At 37.0% G+C, this 22,393-nt stretch overlaps 1 protein-coding gene across 25 annotated transcripts in view; it reads right to left on the reverse strand.

Annotated features, from left to right (window-relative positions):
* Positions 1–22,393, reverse strand: part of ABI3BP (ABI family member 3 binding protein) — a 457,010-nt gene that overhangs the window by 49,385 nt on the left and 385,232 nt on the right. For 19 of the 25 annotated variants that reach the window (XM_060098691.1, XM_060098690.1, XM_060098704.1 and 16 more), the window contains 8 exons: positions 21,670–21,744; positions 17,392–17,466; positions 11,305–11,364; positions 10,657–10,704; positions 9,752–9,832; positions 7,328–7,405; positions 2,832–2,897; positions 628–702 (listed from right to left, as the gene is read on the reverse strand). In XM_060098691.1, the coding sequence (XP_059954674.1) occupies positions 628–702; positions 2,832–2,897; positions 7,328–7,405; positions 9,752–9,832; positions 10,657–10,704; positions 11,305–11,364; positions 17,392–17,466; positions 21,670–21,744 (558 nt within the window). The remainder of the gene's footprint in view (positions 1–627; positions 703–2,831; positions 2,898–7,327; positions 7,406–9,751; positions 9,833–10,656; positions 10,705–11,304; positions 11,365–17,391; positions 17,467–21,669; positions 21,745–22,393) is intronic. The other 6 variants (XM_060098713.1, XM_060098712.1, XM_060098711.1 and 3 more) reach the window with 2 other exon arrangements.

A 22,393-nucleotide genomic window follows, 5' to 3' on the forward strand; every position in this document is an offset into this window, starting at 1 on the left:
ACTGAATACATGTCTTCAGGTAGTATTCACATCTCTTTCTCATTAGGGAATAATTATGGGTTGATTTTATATATACATATTAAATTTTTGAATGATTTGGAAACACTGATATGCTTGTAACTAGGGTGATCATTTGATAACTGTTCTTCTCATTTAAATGTCATATTCCAGGTGGTTAACAGATCTGGGTGTATTAAAAAAATTTCAGTGGTACTTGTGAAATTATACACTGGAAAACGAAGTGATAACAGTCTCAAAGACCAAACCTGTATATAGAAAGTGTTTTGAAATTAGGGAAACAGGTATTTTGATATTTTAATTCATACTCAGGATATTTTTAAGAATCAAGACTATATATTGTAGCTGTAGCTGATTTAGTGGACTAGGCTGAGAAAAGTGAAAAACTATTTTTTAATCTTTTCAGAGACATTTGAAATTTTTTTTTATTGTTGAAATTTTGACTTCGGAATGAATTACAAGTTTCAATTCTATGAACTTCCCAAACTGGCTGTACTAACAAAACTGGTAAAAAAGGAATTGAAATGTGCATTCAACAAAATTATAAAAATTGAATGAAAATATTTAGAGTTTAATAGGATCAAAAGGAAATAAATTTGTGATCATTACCTGTTTCCATTCCATTCCCTTTGGGCATTGTACTGGGTTTGGGTCTACTAGGTCTTGTAGTTGTCCTATTCAGAACTACAATAAAGTGGGAAATAAGTAGTTTAGACATTTTTTAATTGAAAATTTGTAGCCAAGGAACATAAAACTTTCCAGAGAATTGGAAGTCATTTAACTGGGCGATAAATATATGATGACTTACCAAAAACTGTTGTTCAGAATATAGAAATCACAAGTCTGGTATAAAAATCATAGACTTGAATTTGAGACCTGAGTATGTACTCTGAGGTGATCACTGGGCTTGAAAAAATAGAGGGAATTTATATTTCTAAGTGGGAACTAGCTGGCCTCATTTATAAGCACTAGATATATTCCGAAATGGGACTGAAGAAAGATTAGGACTACATATGCTGAAAGAAAACCCAAAACTTGATGTGTATTTATTTGTCAAGGCCTCCTAACATATAAGTTCATGGTCCTTTTGGAGGAGTCTCTAGGTATATATGCTCCCTCATAATCTTGGCCCAAGTCCACTGTTAAACAACACAGAACTATGATAAAACCATTGAAATTGCTCTCCTGCTCTGTTGAGAGTCATAATATTACAAAAACATTGAAGTCAGCTGTTTTATCTTCCATTTAGCAGAGTTTTCAAGGAAAAGCACTAAGTGTATTGCGATTAAGAGAGTGAGTTCTGAAGCCAGACTGCTTGCCTTCGAATCCACTTCCTAGCCCTTCTTAAGCCTTAGCTTCCTCAGCCTTACCTCACAGGATGCATGGTTAGCACACCATCACTGTTACCCATTATTGTTACTATTTCCTTATTTTGTAGAAAGGTTTAATATAACCAGCCACATGTTAAATTCTCAACAGTTATCATGATAAAAAAATCACATGGATGGGCTTCCCTGGTGGCACAGTGGTTGAGAGTCCGCCTGCCGATGCAGGGGACACGGGTTCATGCCCTGGTCCGGGAAGATCCCACATGCCGCAGAAAGGCTAGGCCCGTGAGCCATGGCCGCTGAGCCTGTGCTCCGCAATGGGAGAGGCCACAACAGTGAGAGGCCCGCGTACGGCAAAAAAAAAAAAAAAAAAAAAAAAAAAAAAAAAATCACATGGAGTTGGAGGATTATTCCAAAAAATATGGGCTCCTCCATAAATCAAAGAAAAATGTATTTGTTCTTTCTTCCATGTGCCTGGAGAGATGTTCACTGGGAATGATAGCTTATAAGCCATTTTTGTCATTTAGAACTTTAAAACTTCTTAGAATCACAGAGGAGAAAAGGGGAAGAAAACACCAGAGTCTCTGGCCAAACTTGTACGTTAGCATAGGAGTGATTTATATGGACCAAATCAACCCCCAAGTTAACTTTTCACTAACAAGCTCCAGTGAGGGAGATCCTAAATCCTTTGGTGAATTTAGTAGATTTAAAGTATTTTCTGGGAATTCCCTACCAGTCCAGTGGTTAGGGCTCAATGCTTTCACTGCTGGGGCCCAAGTTTGATCCCTGGTAAGGGAACTAAGTTCCTGCAAGATGCATGTCGTGGCCAAAAAAAAAAAAAAAAAGTATTTTCCAGTTTATTATCACTTTACTTTGATGTTTACAACGTGTAAAATGTGTTTTTTAATTTTTTTTAATCTGAAAGAATCAAGTAAAAATATTCTGCCAGAACAAGAGCCTTTTATAATGGAAGAGGTCTTTTCTTAAAAGATAACATTTGAAACATGTAATATATCATAGCTAATGCTAATGCTATCTCTATAATTGCCATGGAAAACTGAAGGAGGAGGGGAGAGTGTGTGTGATTTATGCAAAAATACTACTTTAAAAATGCTTTTATATTGTTAAGCTTCCGTGGTGTTCTCTAAATCTGATTATCCTTAAAAATCTGTTAAGTCTTGCCACTTCCATGGATTCATTATTTCCTCTGTACTTACCCACAAGGATCAGAATTTTGTATGTAATTTATTTCAGTTTAAGGATATATAGCCTTCACTTGGTATATTTGGCTGTTTCAATATTTTTTTTTTTGGCAGTGCCATGCAGCATGTGGGATCCTAGTTCCCTGACCAGAGATTGAACCCGTGCCCCCTGCAGTGGAAGCGTGGAGTTTTAACCACTGGACCACCAGGGAATTCCTCAATACATTTTATATCTTCTTAGATATGCTGATTATTTAGGTCATCAGAAAGAGAAACAACTTACCAGGTCTGATGTGTGGTTTGTCAGGTGTTCTGGGCTTCACAGGAGTTGTATACAATCTGTATGGTGCTGAAACAGAGGAAACGCTTCACATTTAATAACCAGCACTCCTGAGCTCAATAAATGGAGATTTAGTACGCTATAGACCAACAACTTGTACACTTTGCATGGAAGTATAAAGAATATTCTTAAATCTCCAAGTATGCATTACAGCATTGATGCTGAGGGAAAATAAAGCAAGTAAAAATATTCATGCCTGGAAATTAAAGATGCACATAATCAAAGTGAGGTAGGTCATTGGTAATGTGTGTTAAGGATTAGTCATCATTTAGTCCATATTTTTCAGGGGCATTTATCTCACCACATGGTTGCTTAATATGGTAAACATATAAGCCAACCATCTACCCCTCCATCCGTCCATGTGTCTGTCCATCTGTCCATCAACCCATCCATCCATCCATTCACATCTCTCAATTAGGGAGTTACTGTGAAACATTATTTTGCCAAAGGAGACAAATAATATTAAAGGCAGAAAGAAAAATATTTTTAGGTATGTAAGAAGAAGAGAGTAGAAACATGTGGTCTGTATCTAATTGTCTTAGCTCATGAACCCGGAAGTGAATAAATACTCACTTAGTGCCATCCATTAAAGCTTTAGGGATGAGAGAAAATGACCTCCGGTGTCCTGCCCATCAAGAGAGGGTGAGCAAAGATCAAGAACTCAGACAGCCCTGGGACCAACATGCCACCTTGTTACTTCCTGCTCCTGTTATCCAGGGCCTGGCACAGTGAGGACCATTAATGAAGAGTTGTCAAATACATTTAAAAAATTAGTGACCATTGTAAGCAGGCAAATTCATGAGAAACTCAGCTGAAATATTTTTGCTCCCTAAGCTTTTAAAGTGTGCATCCATCCTGGGATGTGTCTATCCTTGCCTTCCCTCCTCTGCCACCCTTGACACACCACATTGCCTCCTGCCACCAACTTTCTTGGTAATGCTTTAGCTAAGACTGGAAAAAATTTTCATGCAAACTTTGTTAAGTAGATTACACCATTTCAATGATTTTGTTCACATCTTGAATGGGTATTTATGTAACCATAAATCATCAAATGCCTTGCCTACCACATTAAAAAATATACCTGCAAAACAGATTATAATGTAGCTCATTTATAAACTTCCAGTGCGAGTAGATGAGTAGAATTTTGCCATACTCAGGCCAAAACCAGCAGACACATACTGAAATTCTCTGTAGGTTTAATGTGGGCCTTTCAAAGTGCAATAACTAGAGTGAACAGAGGTACTGATTTATTTAAAAATAATCAATTCTCACATGCCCTAAAATGTGTGATGATGATTTGTAAATGTTTTTCTTCAATTTTCTTTGAGAGTGGTAGGATTCCCTGTCAGTTGAACATATTTCAGCTTTCTCATTAATTTCTTCAATGTTAGATTGCTTTTGCTTATAGAAATATAAGAATCATGGCTCTTATTAGTATCATTCTAGAACACATATGAATTTTAAAACTTTAGAAAAGAAACAGAGCAGAGTGCAGAAATAATCAGCACTACATTCATTATTTCAAAGCCACAGGATCAGAATTTTGGTTTTATTTTTTATACAGTCTTTACTTAAATCTTGAAAGAACTTCTTATAAAGGAGCTGAAATATAACTTATGTTTGGGCTGTGAGTTATTCACATAGCTCATCACCAGATAACACATGGCCTTGAGAAAACTGCTTGAGGGTTTCAATTTTAAATTAAAAAAAAAAAGACAAAGGTGTATTGTGAGAATGCAACATTGTAAATATCATCTCCACATAGTTTTTGGTGACTAATAATAAAAATAATTTTAAAAGATGGCTTCATATCTAAAGAGTTTTATAAAAATTATTTTAAAAGAACACTAAAAATACTTGACAAAGATAACATCAAAAATAGACAAACAAGGATTACAGGAGAAATACCTTGAAGGACCTTTGTTTTGCCCAGTATAGGGAGAGGGAAAGAAGGTACAAGGTACAAGGGTACACCCAGGGACCCCTTATGCCCTGGGTGGCATAAGGATCAGGGGGCTGAAATAAGTAAAATAATCAAAATGTCCCCAGAATGCCTCTGGCCAAGTGGATTTCTACCATGGGTTGAGATGAGAGGGGAAAAGGAGAGAAGCTTGAATAGGTCAGGGTTTCGGTTATAGCTGCAGGGAATTGTACCAGCAAAGAAGCAAGAATGACACAGAGAAAATGTGCCGGAGATCCTACTAGTAGGTTCATGCTGTAGGCTTTAGGCACTAAGTTTCTTTGGAGCACTTGGGCCCCACTGCTGAGGGCTTGGAGACCAAAAAGCCACAAGGTCCTGGTACATGCGCGGGTGGAGTATGAAGACCAAGAGAAACAATTTCACCCCTACAGCATCTCTCAAATTGTTGTGTGCTGTCTTGCACATCTGATGCCTACTATTAGAAACAAAACACAACACAACAAAAATAATACAGTAGATTGACCTCCTTGTCCATAGAGCTCAGGCACGCATTTATGAGGGTTGGGTCAGAGGGTGATCCTAGGACACACAGTGTGCTGTTACTAAAGTTGACCCTCTACTCTCAAGAAGGGTTACTGGCCTGGACCAGGCTGGAAATGCATTTTTGGTGAGCCCACTTTAAAGAGCCTTGGCATGAGTCTAGAAAAGTGTGAATCCCAGAGCTGCACAAGTTAGGCTCAAGCTAAGGATCTTCAGAACATAAGAAAGTAATTAAAATACAGTACATTATATAAATATGTTAAGACAATTCATAGAATGATATCAGATCCTGGATATACAACCAATCAATTGTGAAACTCATCTAATAAAACCATGTGCTAGAAGCAATTTGATAAAAATATTGACACTCCCATTAAAGTAAGAAAAAGCAAAACCAAGAAAAGAACAGGTTTATGATTTTTATCCTCAATTCTGAAATCTACAAAGCTTTAAAAAGCTGGAATCTTGGGGCTTCCCTGGTGGCGCAGTGGTTGAGAGTCTGCCTGCCGATGCAGGGGACACGGGTTTGTGCCCCGGCCCGTGAGCCATGGCCGCTGAGCCTGCGCGTCCGGAACCTGTGCTCCACAATGGGAGAGGCCACAACAGTGAGAGGCCCACGTACCGTAAAAAAAAAAAAAAAAAAGCTGAAGTCTTTTTCTCATTTGGCAATACAACCTGAGCTGAATAAAGTATTTACGCTGCTTATTGTAAATATTTATATGTTTTCCTGTAAAAACATCAATGTGTTTGATTATGAGAATCCAGCTATCTTCTATCAAGCCAGATATTAAAGAGGTTTGCAAAAACATTAAAAAAATAAACATATAAAAATCAGGATGCAGTATGGATATAATAGGATTGAACACCTGCTGTTAATGGCTGAAGCTAGTAATGAGGGTGTGGGAGGGCTGTCATTATACTGGCTCCTTACTTCTGTATATATTAACTTTCATTTATTTAAAAAATAAGTAGAAAGGTAATAAAGTAAATAATAAAATAAACATTTAAACCATTATAAAAATTAAATGAAACAAGTTCAAAAGATTTACAAAATTTACAAGAACTGTCCTGTACCATAGAGAGTATTGTCAGTCATGTTTATTTAGAACAAGTACTGCTCTGCTTATTATAAAATATAGACCTTAAAATTAGATTTCTTTTATTATCATTTCCTCATATTGCTTTGTTTCTTCAACAAATCTCCCTTCCCAATTATCAATAAATTTGTCTTACAACTCTTTAAAAATTATTTGCTCTTGTTTTTTTGGCTTTCTCCCATATGCTAGAGGTAGACATGGGCAAAAGAGAGTAATTAAGTGGAAAAAAAGAAAAAAAGAAAATACTAGAAATCTGAAACTGGTTACAATCCAAGTAGGACAGAAAGATATGAAAAGGAAAGACTACCGAGAGCAAGAAGATGTGAGAGACAGCTCTGTGTAGGTGAGTTAACTTCCCAAAAAGTAGAAGGAAAAATAATATAAGGAGACCCCCGAATAAAGCTTCTCGGATGTTTTAATATTAATTCATCATTAAAAAATGATTTTTCTTGTTACGAGTTTCCTTTCTCAGGCCACAATACCAATGCATTGATCAAGTTTGGGAGATGGGACAGAGGGAGAAAAGGAGAGAAAGGAGGAGAAGAAGGAGAAGGAGAAGGAAATAAAGACTCCTGTTTATCAGATGTGGAAAGTGAGGCAAAAGAAGGTCAAGCAAGGAAAAAACATGGGAGCTCTCTTTCTTAGTCATCAGCATGAAGCAGTCAACCATACATTCAAAAGCACAGCTCTAACTAAAGAAATTGTCTTTCCTACATTCAACTGGTATTCACACAAATAATCCTATTTGGCTGATGTCCTGTACCTATGAAATGAAAAAACTTAACTCACTGTGATGAAAAATTACATTCTTAAAAGAAAATTTTCTTCCTGCTTAAAAAAGAAGGAAAAGTTACTATCCAGAGGTGGGGAAATAGCATTACCCTGAGTTGTCTTTGCCAATTCAGTTGTTCGTGGAAACTTGGTTGTGAAGAGTTCTTGGGTGGATTGGTCTGTTTCTGCTGGGGGAAACACAGTAAGATGGCTGGCTTTAAATGATTATCATTATGAATGGGTCAAAAAGAAAACAAGCAAACCCTACTCTTTTCTATCCCGTGCAGTGATAAAAGGGTAAATTGCATTAATAACTATGCCCAATAACCATCATATGTCAAAGATAATGGTATATTTTAATAACTCTCATTTATTATATTTACTGTCTTCTTGCACTATTATTTTAATGATTATTATAAGGATTTCAAAAGCTTTTAGTTCAGGATCATTGTTTCATGATACTGGACATGGTTATATTCTTGGATATGCCTCCTGTCTTTATGTATTATTGCCTTCATGTTTCCTCCCTATTTCATGAGCTCCACAAATTATTTAGGTGAGCTGGAAAAAGAATAGATCATAGAAAATAATGTGTATTTACACCATAGAAGAATAAATATCGTATTTATCTCACATGAAAATCAAAGTTTGTTTATTGACATACTGGTGCATTACTCCTGACAAAATAAAAATAAGTATGGCAATACTCCCAGTCCCATATTATCTTGAAATCATTACAACATCATACCGACATAGCAAATTATACTGTTCACTTTGCTACATACTGGATCCAAGGAAATACTTGGTGCAAATAATATGTTGTCATCTTATTTTCTGCCTATTTTATAATCTGGATTCTGCTCCTAAGAGAGATTCTTGTGATAGTTGGCCCAGTAAATTGAGATACATTAAAAAAAAAAACAGGGAGTGGAATTTAGATAATTAGCACATCTAGCACTGGTTCTTGATAAGTACTTTTGACTTTGCCATCATGGGTAATGTTGACTTTGAGGGCCTAGGCTACAATAGATGAGTATTTGGTAATTAGGATACATTTGCTCATTCAGTTTAAAATTTTTTCCTTTGAAAAGGATTCCATTTTAAAATGTGATCAGTAACTTCATTTCAGCAGACACACACAAAGGATGGGTTTATCCGAAAATGGATGAAGGGAGGAAAATAAAGCCACTGATTTAAACAGCCATGTGGGATGTAGCATGGACAGGGCAGAGAAGCCAACAAACACAAGCTGGAGACTCTTGTTTTCCAGTTCATCTTCAGCCAAGTGTCAGGCAAAATTGGGTTTCCCACACAGTGAAGACATTGATGCTGAACTCTTCGAAAGCCTGGCCAGCTCATTCCAACCAACCTTACTGGCTCATTCATACATCTGTGTTCCTCCAGGCTACCCACATGCTCATCAGATTAGTCTGGCTGCCATTCTCTACCCTGTGTCTCTTCCCTATCTGTCTTTAACCTGAAAAAACCTTTCACAACTTTAACTTCAACTCTCATTCCAACTGGAATTCCCAACATACATGTCACCTCCTCTGTGAAGCCTTCCCTGATAACCCCAGGTAGTTTCCTTGTTCAGCATGCTGCTCATTTCTCTATGAATTCATTGTATTGTATAACAAGGGGGTGAATTCAAGGAGCTCTGGTGACTGAGTATGTGGGTTCCAATTTGGCTCTGACGTTAGCTGTATGGCTTAACCAGATTTTTTAATCTTTCTGTGCCTCAATTTTCTAAGCTGTAAAATGGGGCAAGTAATAGAAACTACCTCACAAAGTTGTTACATGCCTTAAATTTAAAAATACATGTACATGTAGAACACTGGGTAGCACAGAGGAAGCACAGCTACTGCTAAATCCTGTCTTCATATTAGATGGCGAGCTCTCCAGGGTAACCTTTAAAACAGTTTTATTTTGAAATTCCTATTGCTTGGTATTGCAATTAGCCCCCAAAAGATATTCAAATACTAGATGAAAGTTTTCTTCCCAAATGCAGTTCCAAATATGGAAAAAGCAATAAAAGAATATAGCATTGATATACTTTGGGAAGATTCTTTTTAAAAAAAATAATTGGAGGGCTTCCCTGGTGGCGCAGTGGTTGGGAGTCCGCCTGCCAGTGCAGGGGACACAGGTTCGTGCCCCGGTCCAGGAGGATCCCACATGCCGCAGAGCGGCTGGGCCCGTGAACCATGGCCGCTGAGCCTGCGCATCCGGAGCCTGTGCTCCGCAACGGGAGAGGCCACGGCAGTGAGAGGCCCGCGTACCGAAAAAAAAAAAATTGGAATTTTGTCAAGATGTTTCAAAATATTCTCATTTTATATTAGAAATCAGCATAAATATTAGAAGGACAAATATACAGTTAATGTAAAAGAATCAAGTGAAATGGGTATTTTTTTACAATGATAAAAAGAGACCCTCTGTGGTTTGGAAATCTATGAACACAAATGTACATATGGCTACTTTAAGGGCAATTCCTAAAATGTTAAGTCCTCATTGGATTGAAATAGTAAAACAAAATTTACCCAGAGTGGTTTGTAGTTCCTCTTGACTAGACCTTGGTGAAATCATAGGAATGAAAGGGCTGCCTCGTGTCTCTAAAGGAGCTGAAAAGACAAGTACCAAGGTTGTCAATCTTTAGATTCAGAAGCCAGCACCCGGCCAGAATAATATTACATGAGATTCCTTTATTTGAAATAGAAAAACAGAAAACATTAAGTGAGTCAGGAAGAAGAAAGTTAAGTGTGCATAGAACCTTCAGGAAGATGACTGTGGAACATTAGAATAATGGTTCTCAACTGTTTTCTCCACCACGATAGATAATAAATGACATTCAGTGCTTGACACACTCTATGACCATAGCTGGTTAAGATGGGTATGGGTGAGACATGGTCCTTGGTCTGTCAGCTGCAGCTCTCCCATCCAAGAGAGCACATAGGATTACAACAGGAGAGAGAATATCATCACTGTAGCAAGCATCTGGCATCTGCTCAAGTTTATTTTTAAAAATAAACTGGTGGCAATCTTTAGTATTTTGACCAATATTAATAATAATTACTTGCCAGTATCTTCCACAACATGCTAGTGGGTTATAACAACACAGCTGAGAACCACTAAACCAGCAGAAAAAGTTAACTTGGTGGGCATGAGTAAGGTGGAATCATTCTGAACACAGAGACAAATGGGGTAGGTGAGAATAGGCTCAGTAGTGAGCTGTCTTAAGTTGGTCTTCAGAGCAAACCTTTAGAACATTGCCCTTCTATTTTGAAACCCCTGCCTTTCTATTTTGGAAAGAGTAAAAATAATGAGAATGAAACAATGAAGAGGACTGAGGACAGATGATGTTTCAATGTGATCATTTGAGAAAGACCTGCAATCTTGATGGCAGCCAGGAAAATAATTAGAGTGGGTCAAATGGGAAAACCATTACCTAGTGTTGTCTCTGGCAGATCAATTCTAAAGGTAACAGGTTGCAGAACTAGGCCAAAAGCAAACCAAAGAAATATATTTATGAGAATTACTACCTGGTGAAGTAAACCCAGTTTCTGTGTCTCTACAATGCACCCGTTTGAACATTAAAACATTCTCTTAGAATCATAATAAATATGAGAAAGTTCTATACCTTAGGTGACACCCAGGGAACTTGGGTTCAACTAAACTTTAGTTCAACTAAAACTTTAAAGTTTTCGTTCACTGTCACTATGAAGAAAATTTGATTAGGCACCCATATTTTTAACTTAAAAGTATACCCACATTTGGAATGTAGCTATATTTACATTCTGAAAGAAGGTGAAAATGGTTAGCTCAGGTAATAATTATATCTTATAACTTTAGCATGATTTTCTATTCAACAAAAATACTTTCAGGGAAAATAAACTAATTATACACTATTCTCTCATGGGGAAAAATGTGTCAGGCAGATTGTATGATTAAACCTCCCCAAAAGAAATACACATTTTCTATCCATAATTTTCTCTGAACTTCTTCCACATCATAGTCATTCCAAAAATATATTTACCTCAAGAATAGTTTTCGAAAAATACACTTCCTAACTGGGAAAATAAAACAATTCATTTACCAGGTTCGCTCTGAGAGACTTCGGGGTCTGGTTTATGGGGAAGGAGCACATCTCTTGGAACTGAAAGAAAAAGATTATAAAACACTGTGCACTCTAAATGTCATACTTGGAGTGAAACTTAACCCATAGACCTAAAACCCTGGGAAGCATGAATGAAGCATGATGTTTTCACAGTGGCTAAAGGGCTAAGCCAAGAAGAGGACCATCTTTCTGAAATGGAAAAATGTCACTGTGTAGGAAAGGTTCTAATGGCAGTAAAACAAAGTTGGTCACAGGTCATTTTGAAGATTCTGTTGAGGGAAAAAAAAGGAAGAAAAAACTAATGTAATGAAACACAAGGAGGTAGGTCTCCCTCAAGTTATCTTCAAAGTAATAGGTCAGTTTTTGTCTGAAGTGGTTAGCTGCCATTTGATATTCCTGCTAAAATTCCACTGACAGCAACAGAAAATACATTATCTTAAAGAAATGGCCTGCAAATTGAGGAAAACAGGAAGAAAGGCAAAACTCTTGAATATCTAAGGGAAGAACAAAGTTTTATTCTAAAAGGCACTAACAGTCATTATGGGGAGAAAATAAAGCAGGAAGAATCAGTCACTCATTAGAAGATACCGAATGTAAAGTTCGCGAGAGTGCTTGTTACATAGTAAACGTTAGATAAATGTTGCCACTTTTGGCATTCTTAGTGATATGGCTTCTAGTATAATAGGTATTAAGTATAGGTATTAGGGCCTCCTGACATATAAGAACATGAAAACAAAGGAGAAAAATATACGCTAAACAATAATCATATTCAGTCCTGATATCCAGTATATTTTTAATGCCTGTGTCCAGTTCTACTTTGGCAAAATAAAATGGTAGGCTGGGAATTTGATACCTTATCTCTCATTGGGGAAAATACCAGGGTGATTTGCCTGTTGTTAATACCAGATTTCTATGGCAAATCTCCTTTCAGGAGCAAGATAACGTATTTCTTTAACTCAGTTTCCCTAAAAGGAGGTCCTTGTCAACCCTACTCACTCACTGAAAAGCTTTCCTACCACACCGAATTCATAAGTACCCTTAGGTATGCAGTGTAACTTTCTTGCATCTTATATGGTGCCAGAGGAAAAAAATTAGGATTCAGGCTACAACTCTGCCTCTGAGAAAGATGAAGAAAACTTTTGTACCATGAGGTGGACAAGCACCACTTTATCATTACTGTAGCAATAGATGATATAAAATGGACATTCATTCTCTTTTATGGCTTTTGGGATCACATTTAACGTGCATATCACATCTGTTCTTAGTCTAGGCCACTAAGCAAGTGCGAGTGAAATCACAGTTGTGGAATTTGGTCCACTGAAAAGAAATGTGACTCCATTAGAACTTCTATGAGCTAAAGGGTAACCACCAGGGGAACTTGATATCTGGACTTTTTTTTAAAAAGGTAACTTCAAAAAGATTAGTGGTGGACAAAGTTACAGAAAAACCATCACCATAGTGAACACTTCACCTTTGCTTTGTAGTATTTTTAAGGATTGAAGTGGTAAAATACGAGGCATTTCCAGTTGTAAATCAAACTAACTCTTATCTGGAGGGTGAGGGAGAAGACATTTTGGTGTGCGTCTGAGAAGGTCACGGCCATACAGAGCAGTCTGAGTTTATAAACATCCTAATTGGTTGCAGTGCTAGACTATACAGAGAGGAGCCAGATTAAGGAAAGGAGAAGCTAAAAAGAAATGTGCTACCAATAAATCCACCATATACTGTAAATACATGATTCACTGCATGCCTTAGTTTCCTGAGGAATTTAGACTAATGTGGATTCCTGCTGCTGCAATTGGCACTTTCTAACCATGAAGGGATGATTTAATAACTGCCATGCCAGACGTTCTAAAGCAGGTGAAATCAGTGGAAAGGAAAGAACTAGAAATATTCACAGGAAAGGGATATGAATCATTCTCTTTCTTGGTCAACGGCAGCTCCAACAAATGCAAAGTTATTTTTTCTTTTTCCCAATGCGGCATTCCTCCGTATATTAAATTGAATAAGAGCATGATTCTTAAAACCAAGATCTTCCATGCTGGAGGAAACTTATCAGTGTAAATCATGACAATTTATTAAGAAGGCAGTTTTGATTTCTTTATAAGATTACTTACCATTAGTATATTTTAGACCCATTTGCATTAGCCAATGTACCATTTATATTAAATAACCAATTAACTTACCAGTTATATTAACTGTCTTCTTGAATAAAGGGCACGTTTCCAAAGAACAATTCAACTAACATGAGACAATTGTGAGTGGAAACGTCCAATATGGACAAATGTAAATGAATACGCATGAATGTTTTGCCAGAGTAGATGAGAGAATGAAGGTGTCGCTCTCTGATAGAGATGGTGGAATAAGGAACCTTCAGTAAGGTTTACCCCTGCAATAGGCTACAAAGAGATTCTCTTTGAAAAGTAATACACATAGACCACACACCCTTTTCACCTCCAGATTCCCTCTTCCTTTATTCTAACCTTGTACTCTAAGGTCCAGTCTGAGAGGAAGCAGGTTTCCTGCCCTTTCAGAGACCACTTTCAGAGCTTTACCTGTGCTTGCTCTTGGGTCACCTTCCCTCCCATCTCCTCTGGGGCCTTTTACTTTCCATTATTTCTATTATCTTCTATTTTTCTCCGTTAGTCCATATTTCCATTTATCCATGAGTTCCTCCCTCTCTACCTATAAAACAGTTCAAATGCTCCAACATCCTAATATTAATAACCATTTCCTTGAGATGGCTTCCCCTTCAAACCATCCCTTTCTTGCTCTTATTCCTTTCATCTAAAAACTCTATCTGCTTCTATCTGCTTCCTGGTCTCTTAACTGCATCTCCTCTATTCACTGTGGACTGGCTTCCTGATCTCCTGCACCCACTCCTGCACCCATGGATCCATGAGGCCTCATCCATAGTTCTGAAGTTCAAAATGCTCTGAAGACAGAAAGTGTTTTTTTTTTTCTCTTAACTTATTTGACAGCAAAACCTGACTAGAACTGACCTGAGGCTATTTACAGTTTTTATTCATCCTGAGTAGTGTGACTGTTCATACTTCTCACTGCAGACTTATGAATATGCTTGTAATCAATGGTATATGTGCTGTTTTACCTTTCCAAAGTCTGAAAATTGCTGAATCCTGAAGCACTGGCCCACAGGTTTCAGATGCAGGCTTCTGGACCCACACTGTCAAGTCCAACAGCTCTTCTGACACCTGTCCACCTCACTGGCATTGACAGTCGTCCTTCCCTGTCTTGCCTTCCGAGTCCCTCTTTCCTGCTACTCTTAGATCTTTTGACAGCAAATTCTGCTGGCTCCTCTTCCTCTGTCTACTCTTTAAATATAACTGTGTCCCCTATGACTTTGATCTCTGATCTCTTATTTTCCCAGTCTGTACTTTCTCCTGGATGATGTCATTCACTCACAAGATTTAAGAACCTTCTATATGGAGACACATGACTCCCAAATCTACATCCTAAATATCGACCTCTGTTTAGATATCCAAAAATACATTTCAACCACCAGTCCTACTGGCCCTCCAAACCTAGCATGTACAAACACAAGCCTTCGTTCCTCCCTTTGTGTTCCCTGCCTTAGTTAATGGTATTATCATCTACCACCTGCCCAAGCTAGAAATCACAGTGTCATCCTTCTCTCCATAACACCATTCAGTCATTGTCTACATCCTAGCAATTCCATCTCCAAAAGACATTTTAGCACTAGTCCCTTCTTTCCTAACTGCAAAAATGCTGATATGTGACTGCAAACTAGAATTTGCCCGAGAGCAGTTACAGAACATTTGTAGGATTGGATAGCCTGCTGAAATCTAAACTTTTTTTGCCCCTGGTTTGCTCCCGATGACTGAAGTCTATCCAAATACTTCTGTGGTGACAGAAGTTACCACAAAGCCAAGACAGCCCTTGGTACAGAAACAATCTACAAAGAAGGCTCAGCTCTGTTGAGCCAGGCATCAGGGCAAGTCCTTTGCTCTGAATTCAAAAGCATTCCTCCAAGGCAGATCAAAAGAAAAGCCAGTTCTGTTTTGGTTCTGGACATGATGTGTGGGCTCAGTTTGTCTAGATTCCTCATTAAGTGTTGTAGATAATTCAACTGAGTGACTGAAAGATATTTTCTAAAGGCCTAACTGGATGAAACCTGTGTTATACCTAGAATGAAAGAGCTGTACAGATAATCCAAGACTGACTTATTTGGTACAGGTCTAAAAATTCAGTTTTGTCACTTCTGATATCTCTCAGTATAAATTTTGAGATAAACATTGTGTTAAAACATAACTATGTCCTGATTTCAGTACTACTTTCTACATTTTTATAGAGCTTCTATCTCTATAAAAAGGATAGAGATACAAGTACACATTAAGTTTACATGTAATTTACTCTGTTTTCTGAGGAGCCAGTAAACAAGGTTGTGGGCTCATTAGGATACAAACCTGAGCCTAGATACAACCCCAAAACTGAATCCAGTCTGTTAAAACACTTGGGAGAACATTAAATAGTAGTAAAGATTGCCTGTGATTCTTCCTGTAGCATCACACCCCTGGAGCAATAGGGGAACCCCTGATGGGCACAATGGCAGGACCAACCCTAGGTTTAGAGACAGAATTCAATCTAAACATTTGGAATTGGAGAGTCAATAGAATAAGCTCAATGAAGGTTCCAGAGAGAGCGTTTGTGCTGTTGTTCCAGGGCTCAAACGTACAGGTCAGAGTGTCTGTGAAAAAGAAGGTGTTGATGGAATTAAGGCAAATAGTAGACATTTAAAAAAGAAGAAAATGTGGAACTATTAGATGTATTGGTTTAATGAGATTATGCCATATCAGGACCAACAGTATTGCTTTCTCTAACGAAAAGTGAATATAATCACTCATATCTACTGTTGTTATCTGTAATGACTTCATTTCCATTACATATTTTTTCCTCAGTTGAAAACAAGAAGCTGACCTTTTGCAAGTGGGAAGATCAGCTTTTTCCTTATTGGCATTTATAATATTGACTGTTGCATTTAGCAGTACTAACTTAAAGTCTAGACTTTAAAGTCTAGCAAAAGAGGCTCTTTGCAGCCTATCACCACCTGCAACAACCTAGCCATCCCACAGTGGCAGTAACACCCTGTGCTTATACAACCTGGAAAACATGATAGCAAGTGAATTCACTTGCCTCCAAAATGCCATCATTTCAAGCTAGAGCTCAGAAATCCTTTGGTTCTAGGAATGTTCTATATGCTTCTAGGGCCATCTAAGAATTTATAAATAATTGAACCTTAAAAAGGGGGGGGACTTATTGTATTTCACAGATACTCTAGTTAAAAACTTGGTTTGGCTTATTAGTGAACTAACAGTGAACTAGTTAGTGAAGCTAACAGCAGCTTTGTACCGTCACTTGAGGAGCTAGAAAAATGTCTGGGTCCTTGCAGTCCCTACCTTGACTACTCCCACAAACACAGGATTATTCTCCCCATAAAGGGGCAAAAAGCCTTCTCAAATGACAGGCAAGAAATTGACCTGTAGCTAAAGAAATCTTTTTTTCCTGTGTGAAACAAATTTCTTGACTCAAGCAACTACTCCGTGAATGGGTAAAATAGAATTTAAAAGGAGAAAAAAAAAAGACCCTCAATGCTGGATAGTATAAAATGTTTGAACCCAAGAAAAGGGTTAAACATCATTTCCTCCATTTGTAAAACATCATTTTATCATTTTTGTGAGAAAATCTCCAATTCTTTATTTTATCTTGGTGAAACGTGAGCACAGCATAGTTAACATTGGTAGGTTATTTTTTGGAAGTCAAAAAATAAGAGAATTTTAATTCTAGAAGAAGCATTCTACCCTTGGCATAATTCTCTGCCTTTGCATTATATCAACGACTTACCATATGAGCACTTAGATAATGCTTATGAACACTTTGAAATGATTATATCATGCATGATATAATGATACAACGTGGTACCTGAACAGAAGTGAAACATGGACCTCACATTCATCAGTCCTCATGTTTCATTGCAGCAGAGTGTGACTGTAGAATGCATTTGGCTTAAACATGAAATAAAGCATTTACCAGGCTGAGTATAGGACACTTCTGGACTTGGTGATGTCTTTGGCTTCGGAGTAACACGCTGGAACACCTTAGGAGCTGAAAGAGAGAGCTCGGATCATGAGTCATTTGGTTTTAGCATCTCCCAGTCTTGCTTAACACATAAGATATGACAAAGTATAAGACTGATTACTGATTTTAAAAAAGTATTGAAATGGGATTTAGATGGAAAAATAAACCTTAAGCTCTAAAAATAGATCAGTTAGAATTCCAGATACTTTAAGAAAAATGAAATCTGAGAAACAGCAAAATTTGACTAAGCGTAAGAACAGGATGAATCATTTTTTAAAAACATCATTTCAGAAGAGATAGCAATTTATTAATGCAAGAGTGCTCTTCTTTTGTGGATGTTTGCTTGACTTCTTAAACCCATCCCCATGTCTTTCTGTGAAGATGAATTCAGTGAAGTCAGAATGGGAGCCCATGATGTATGGAAAAGAGCAGCTTAAAGTCAGCTCAGCAACGGCAGAAAGAGAAGTGGACAACGGAATGGAATGGGTGGGCTCGCATTCTACATCCCCGGCAATTGTTAAGCTCTAAATAAACCTTTAAATGACATGTTCACAAACCAAAATTGTCTTTCCACAGCTGTTCCTTTGGAGTAACAAGGTGCTAATGTAATAGATACCAGGAAAAAAAAAAGGTCTACTTTGTTTATAGCTCATTTATAGCTCATTTTACAATTTCAAAAGTACTTTCATAAGGATTATGCCCTTTGATTCTCACTGTAATGCTGAGAGGAAGGAATTATAAGCTTCACTTTAAAGCTATTTTCCTGGGGTCATGTGATCATTAAGCACCAGAGACAAGACTTGAACACTGAGGTCCAGACATGACTGCTAGGTCCCAACACTTGGGCTCGCTATATCCCAGCTCTGCAGGTCACATTTTAACTTGTTCCTCATTTTTTTAGGTGGAATTAATAAACCAGTCCTAACTGAAAGGGTGATTGTGAGAATTAAGTGTGAAATGTCAAAATGATGTGAAAGCTATACCCCTATAAATATCTGTTTCCACTTCTGGAGAATCTTTACAAATTTGACATTGAAGGATCTGAGTATATTTTGCTTTTCACATTATTTGCCCCCTCAAGAATTAGGAGCAATTTTGATGGTTATAAGATTTCTAGATATAAAATCATTAACAGGACTGTTCACTATTACTTATGAACATAGGAATCTAAAAATCAAACCTGTATTTTAATGATGAAATATTCTTGATGGTTTCTTCCAAATTTTTGATCCCACTATCCCCTCAAATGCCAAATATAGTAAATTTAAATTTTGCTATCTAATTTATCAATATAGTTTAAGTACAAATGAGGTGGCATGCCCAATTACAGAATTTCATTCTGAAGATAGTGGTAGATGAATACATTGCATTGCTCTTTAAGTTGTACACACTATTGTTAGATGATGCCCTTATAGCCCAACAATAATAATTTGCATCTGATATTGATATTGCACGTACGAACAGAACATTCTCCCATTCAAATGGCCATTTGAAATTCACAACAGCTAGCCAGGGGTAAAGAGGGAGTACTACTAGGGTTTAAATATTTGTTTTTGAACTACTGGGTGATACATATGTATACATACACAAATATCCTTGAAAGACTATAAAAACCTAGGGTATTGCTGGGATCTATTAATTAAAGCTCATATTTTCCTGGGTAAGAGAGATCCTAATTTCACCCACTTTTAAGAGGAATAAGTAGAGTGCATTTTTTCATGATCAATTTTCCAAATAGTCCGCTTACACTAGGTTGCCCTGACAAAGCTAGAAGTGTTTGGATTGTAGCTACTTTCCAGGGGAGATGCTGATGGGCTGGGAGTTTGCTCAGTTGGGACAGAATCAGGATGCTCTCTTGTTATAGTCTGCAGTCACTCCAGGGTTTCAGAGTGAGAGTGGAACCACTGAGCGTATGCATCTATCCATTCTGAAGTTGCTTACCTTGTCGAGGAAGGTTAGCTAAAGGTTTAAATCAAAATCAAACAAAGTTGAAACTTAGAATACAGTGTCATAATGGGAAATTAGAGTAGGCTCCTGAATTACTATATCGTATTTTTATAAGTACAGAGTACCGCTCAAAAAGATAAAATTATGAGTAAGTCTTCCTTCTTAGTTCATATCTCCTTTACTTTTTAAAATGTTACTAATGAGGACTTTATATCTTCAATGTCTTAACTTCCAGCACTTCTTGTTTCTCATCTTTTCTCTTATTTTCCATCATTCATTGTTTTATGCTTTCTTATTTCTTTCCATTTCTCCTTTTTCTGCCTCATTTGTTCTATGCTTTATATTCACATAAAAGATTGAGAGCTTCTTCTCGTGATTTTATCTGCTGATTTCTTAAAGTTAGATTTTAGTTTCCTATCCACAAATTTAATATACTTGCTTTTTTATTCTTATTCTATTATTCACTACTTATTCACTAATCATCAATTATTTTTCCCAGTATTTCTTATATATTAATAGTTCAAATTTATTTCTTGTTATTATTTTAAATTTCTTATTCTTTCAGATGATTGTTGCTTTGGTATCTTCATCTACTTACATATCACACCCATATTATTTTTTTAGCAAAGTTTTAGTAATTAAATAAAAACACATTTTAAAATACATTAAAGCAGATTTAAAATCATTAACTAGATGTAGTACATGGAACTGTTTTTTTAAGGAGTTTTCCTTCAAAGTAATAGGTAAAATTTCTCTCAGAAATATTAAAGAAAGTGTTAATACCTCTCAGATATTAAAGACCATCCCCACATCTACAGTTTTTTTCTTTCAGTAGGGATACAGAGATATGATTAAAGAATTTGTGTTGGTAATTCAGAGCTACTACCTAGATCAAGCATAATTTTGATGCTGCTAACATTTTCCTTTCCCCAGACCATTGGTGATAGTTAGGGTTCCTTTCCTAGTAAATTGGGTAGGTGCACTTCATATGCTTTTTGGAAGTGGGCCATGGATAAAAAATAAATTTAGATTTAAGGGACTGGCCTAGACTATAACTTCCTTGACTACAGAAGGATGAAATTTTGTTTCACATTCCCAGTGTCTAGCACATTGTCTGGCGTGAGGTCAGCATGCAATATAGTTGTTAAGTGGCTAACTGATGAAATGAATTAGTTAATCAGCCACTTAAGCATCAAGGGTGGTACAATTTTAAATTAGGAGAGAAGAGAGACAGGAGATCAGTTGATTCATGACAATAGACTAGGCATGACTGGGTATATGCTTGGAGTAGGGACCAGTGTTAGAGATGTCTGGAAAAACTGATGGACTGCAGAGGCCGGATGAGGAAGAGGATAAAAATCGATGTAAAATGCTCAGGATCTGCAACAGATATAAATGAGAAACTGAAAGGAGGGAAAGATGAGCTTTCTTTGAGGCATGTCAATTTTATGGTAGCCTGAAATGGAGATCTGCCAAGTCAGTCAGAGGAATTGGACAAGATCTTGGTTGAGAAGTTAGGGTTAGAGTTAATCATTCAATCATTCAAGTAAGAGCTTTTTGAACAGAATAAAAAATAGTTTATAATGACTCTTGTTTAGGTCCTTCTCAAAATTCCTAGCAAAACAACCAAAGCAATATTATGTTACTATTTTATAGGAGAGGATATATATTAAAAATCTTCACAACCTAATGTTAAATAAAATTGACTGAAAGGCCAAAAAAAATTAGGTGATTGGCAGGGGGAGGACATTCAAGGACCATCTAAGGTTTTCTCAAGCTGCGAGAAGTAAAGGGAGTAGGCAGGCTACTCTTTTTTTTTTTTTTTTTTTTTTTTTCCTTTTTGCTGTATGCGGGCCTCTCACTGTTGTGGCCTCTCCCGTTGCGGAGCACAGGCTCCGGATGCGCAGGCCCAGCGGCCATGGCTCACGGGCCCAGCCGCTCCGCGGCATATGGGATCCTCCCAGACCGGGGCACGAACCCGTATCCCCTGCATCGGCAGGCGGACTCCCAACCACTGCGCCACCAGGGAGGCCCAGGCTACTCTTTTAAGAAATTCCATTCTCCTCCATCCCCCTCTCAAATAATATAACAAAAGGGAGGCTTCTGGAATAAGCTACTCCAATAATATACTTTTTGATAAAGTCTAAAAATAAATGTAAATATTTATTAGGTTTCAAAGGAAGTCTTATTTTATAAGGGTTAAAAACCTAACTTGCTATAATTCAACAGAGTAACTCCGCTAACATCAAACTTTTCAGGCCAGAATATAAAATAAGTATTTACCTGGCTGTGTCGGTGGGATTCTTAGACGTGGAGATATTTTTGGTTTGGGAGGAGCTCGCGGTGTCTGCTTGGGCACTAAAAGAAAGGATATAGGTTCGGAGCCCTTGAGGTCTTCAAGAGTCACAGTACCTAAACCTCTAGGATCTCAGAGATGTTTGTTGAGTAATTGAAGACCTAAATACACAGCAGTTAAAGTTCCCAAAGAACCACAAAGTATAAGAAGGTAATTTTCTTATTATAATGGAAAAAAAAAAAGGCAGCACATTAAAGATATCCAAGATATTCAGCTGGCAAATGAAACTGTTGGAATTTTAGAAATATCCACTTCAAATACCTATTAAATAGGTTAAAAATAAATTTCAGAATAAAATAATTCATCATTATAAGTTCACATCGCTTTATCAGAATAACCCAGTATATTTTAAGCGCAAAGAGATACAATTTCTTGTAAATAAAAAGCACATTACATTCCAAATATACCTAGAAAATGAATGTATCTTAATAGTGCTAATGGAAAAAAATTAATCTTGTTAAACAAAACACAATTTTTATTGGTCATATTGGAGAAGAAAAATTGAACAGAAATTGAAAGGATACATTATTGAAGAAAGTTATTCTTCTGCTGAGCAATTCCCAAAGAAGTTCTAGGACACTCAGTGTAAAAAATCAATTATTTCTTCACCAAGAAAAGTTAATCCTGCTGGAGGAAAAGAATTATCAAATG

The sequence above is a fragment of the Mesoplodon densirostris genome, chromosome 5 (assembly GCF_025265405.1).
Source record: "Mesoplodon densirostris isolate mMesDen1 chromosome 5, mMesDen1 primary haplotype, whole genome shotgun sequence".
NCBI lineage: Eukaryota > Metazoa > Chordata > Mammalia > Artiodactyla > Ziphiidae > Mesoplodon > Mesoplodon densirostris.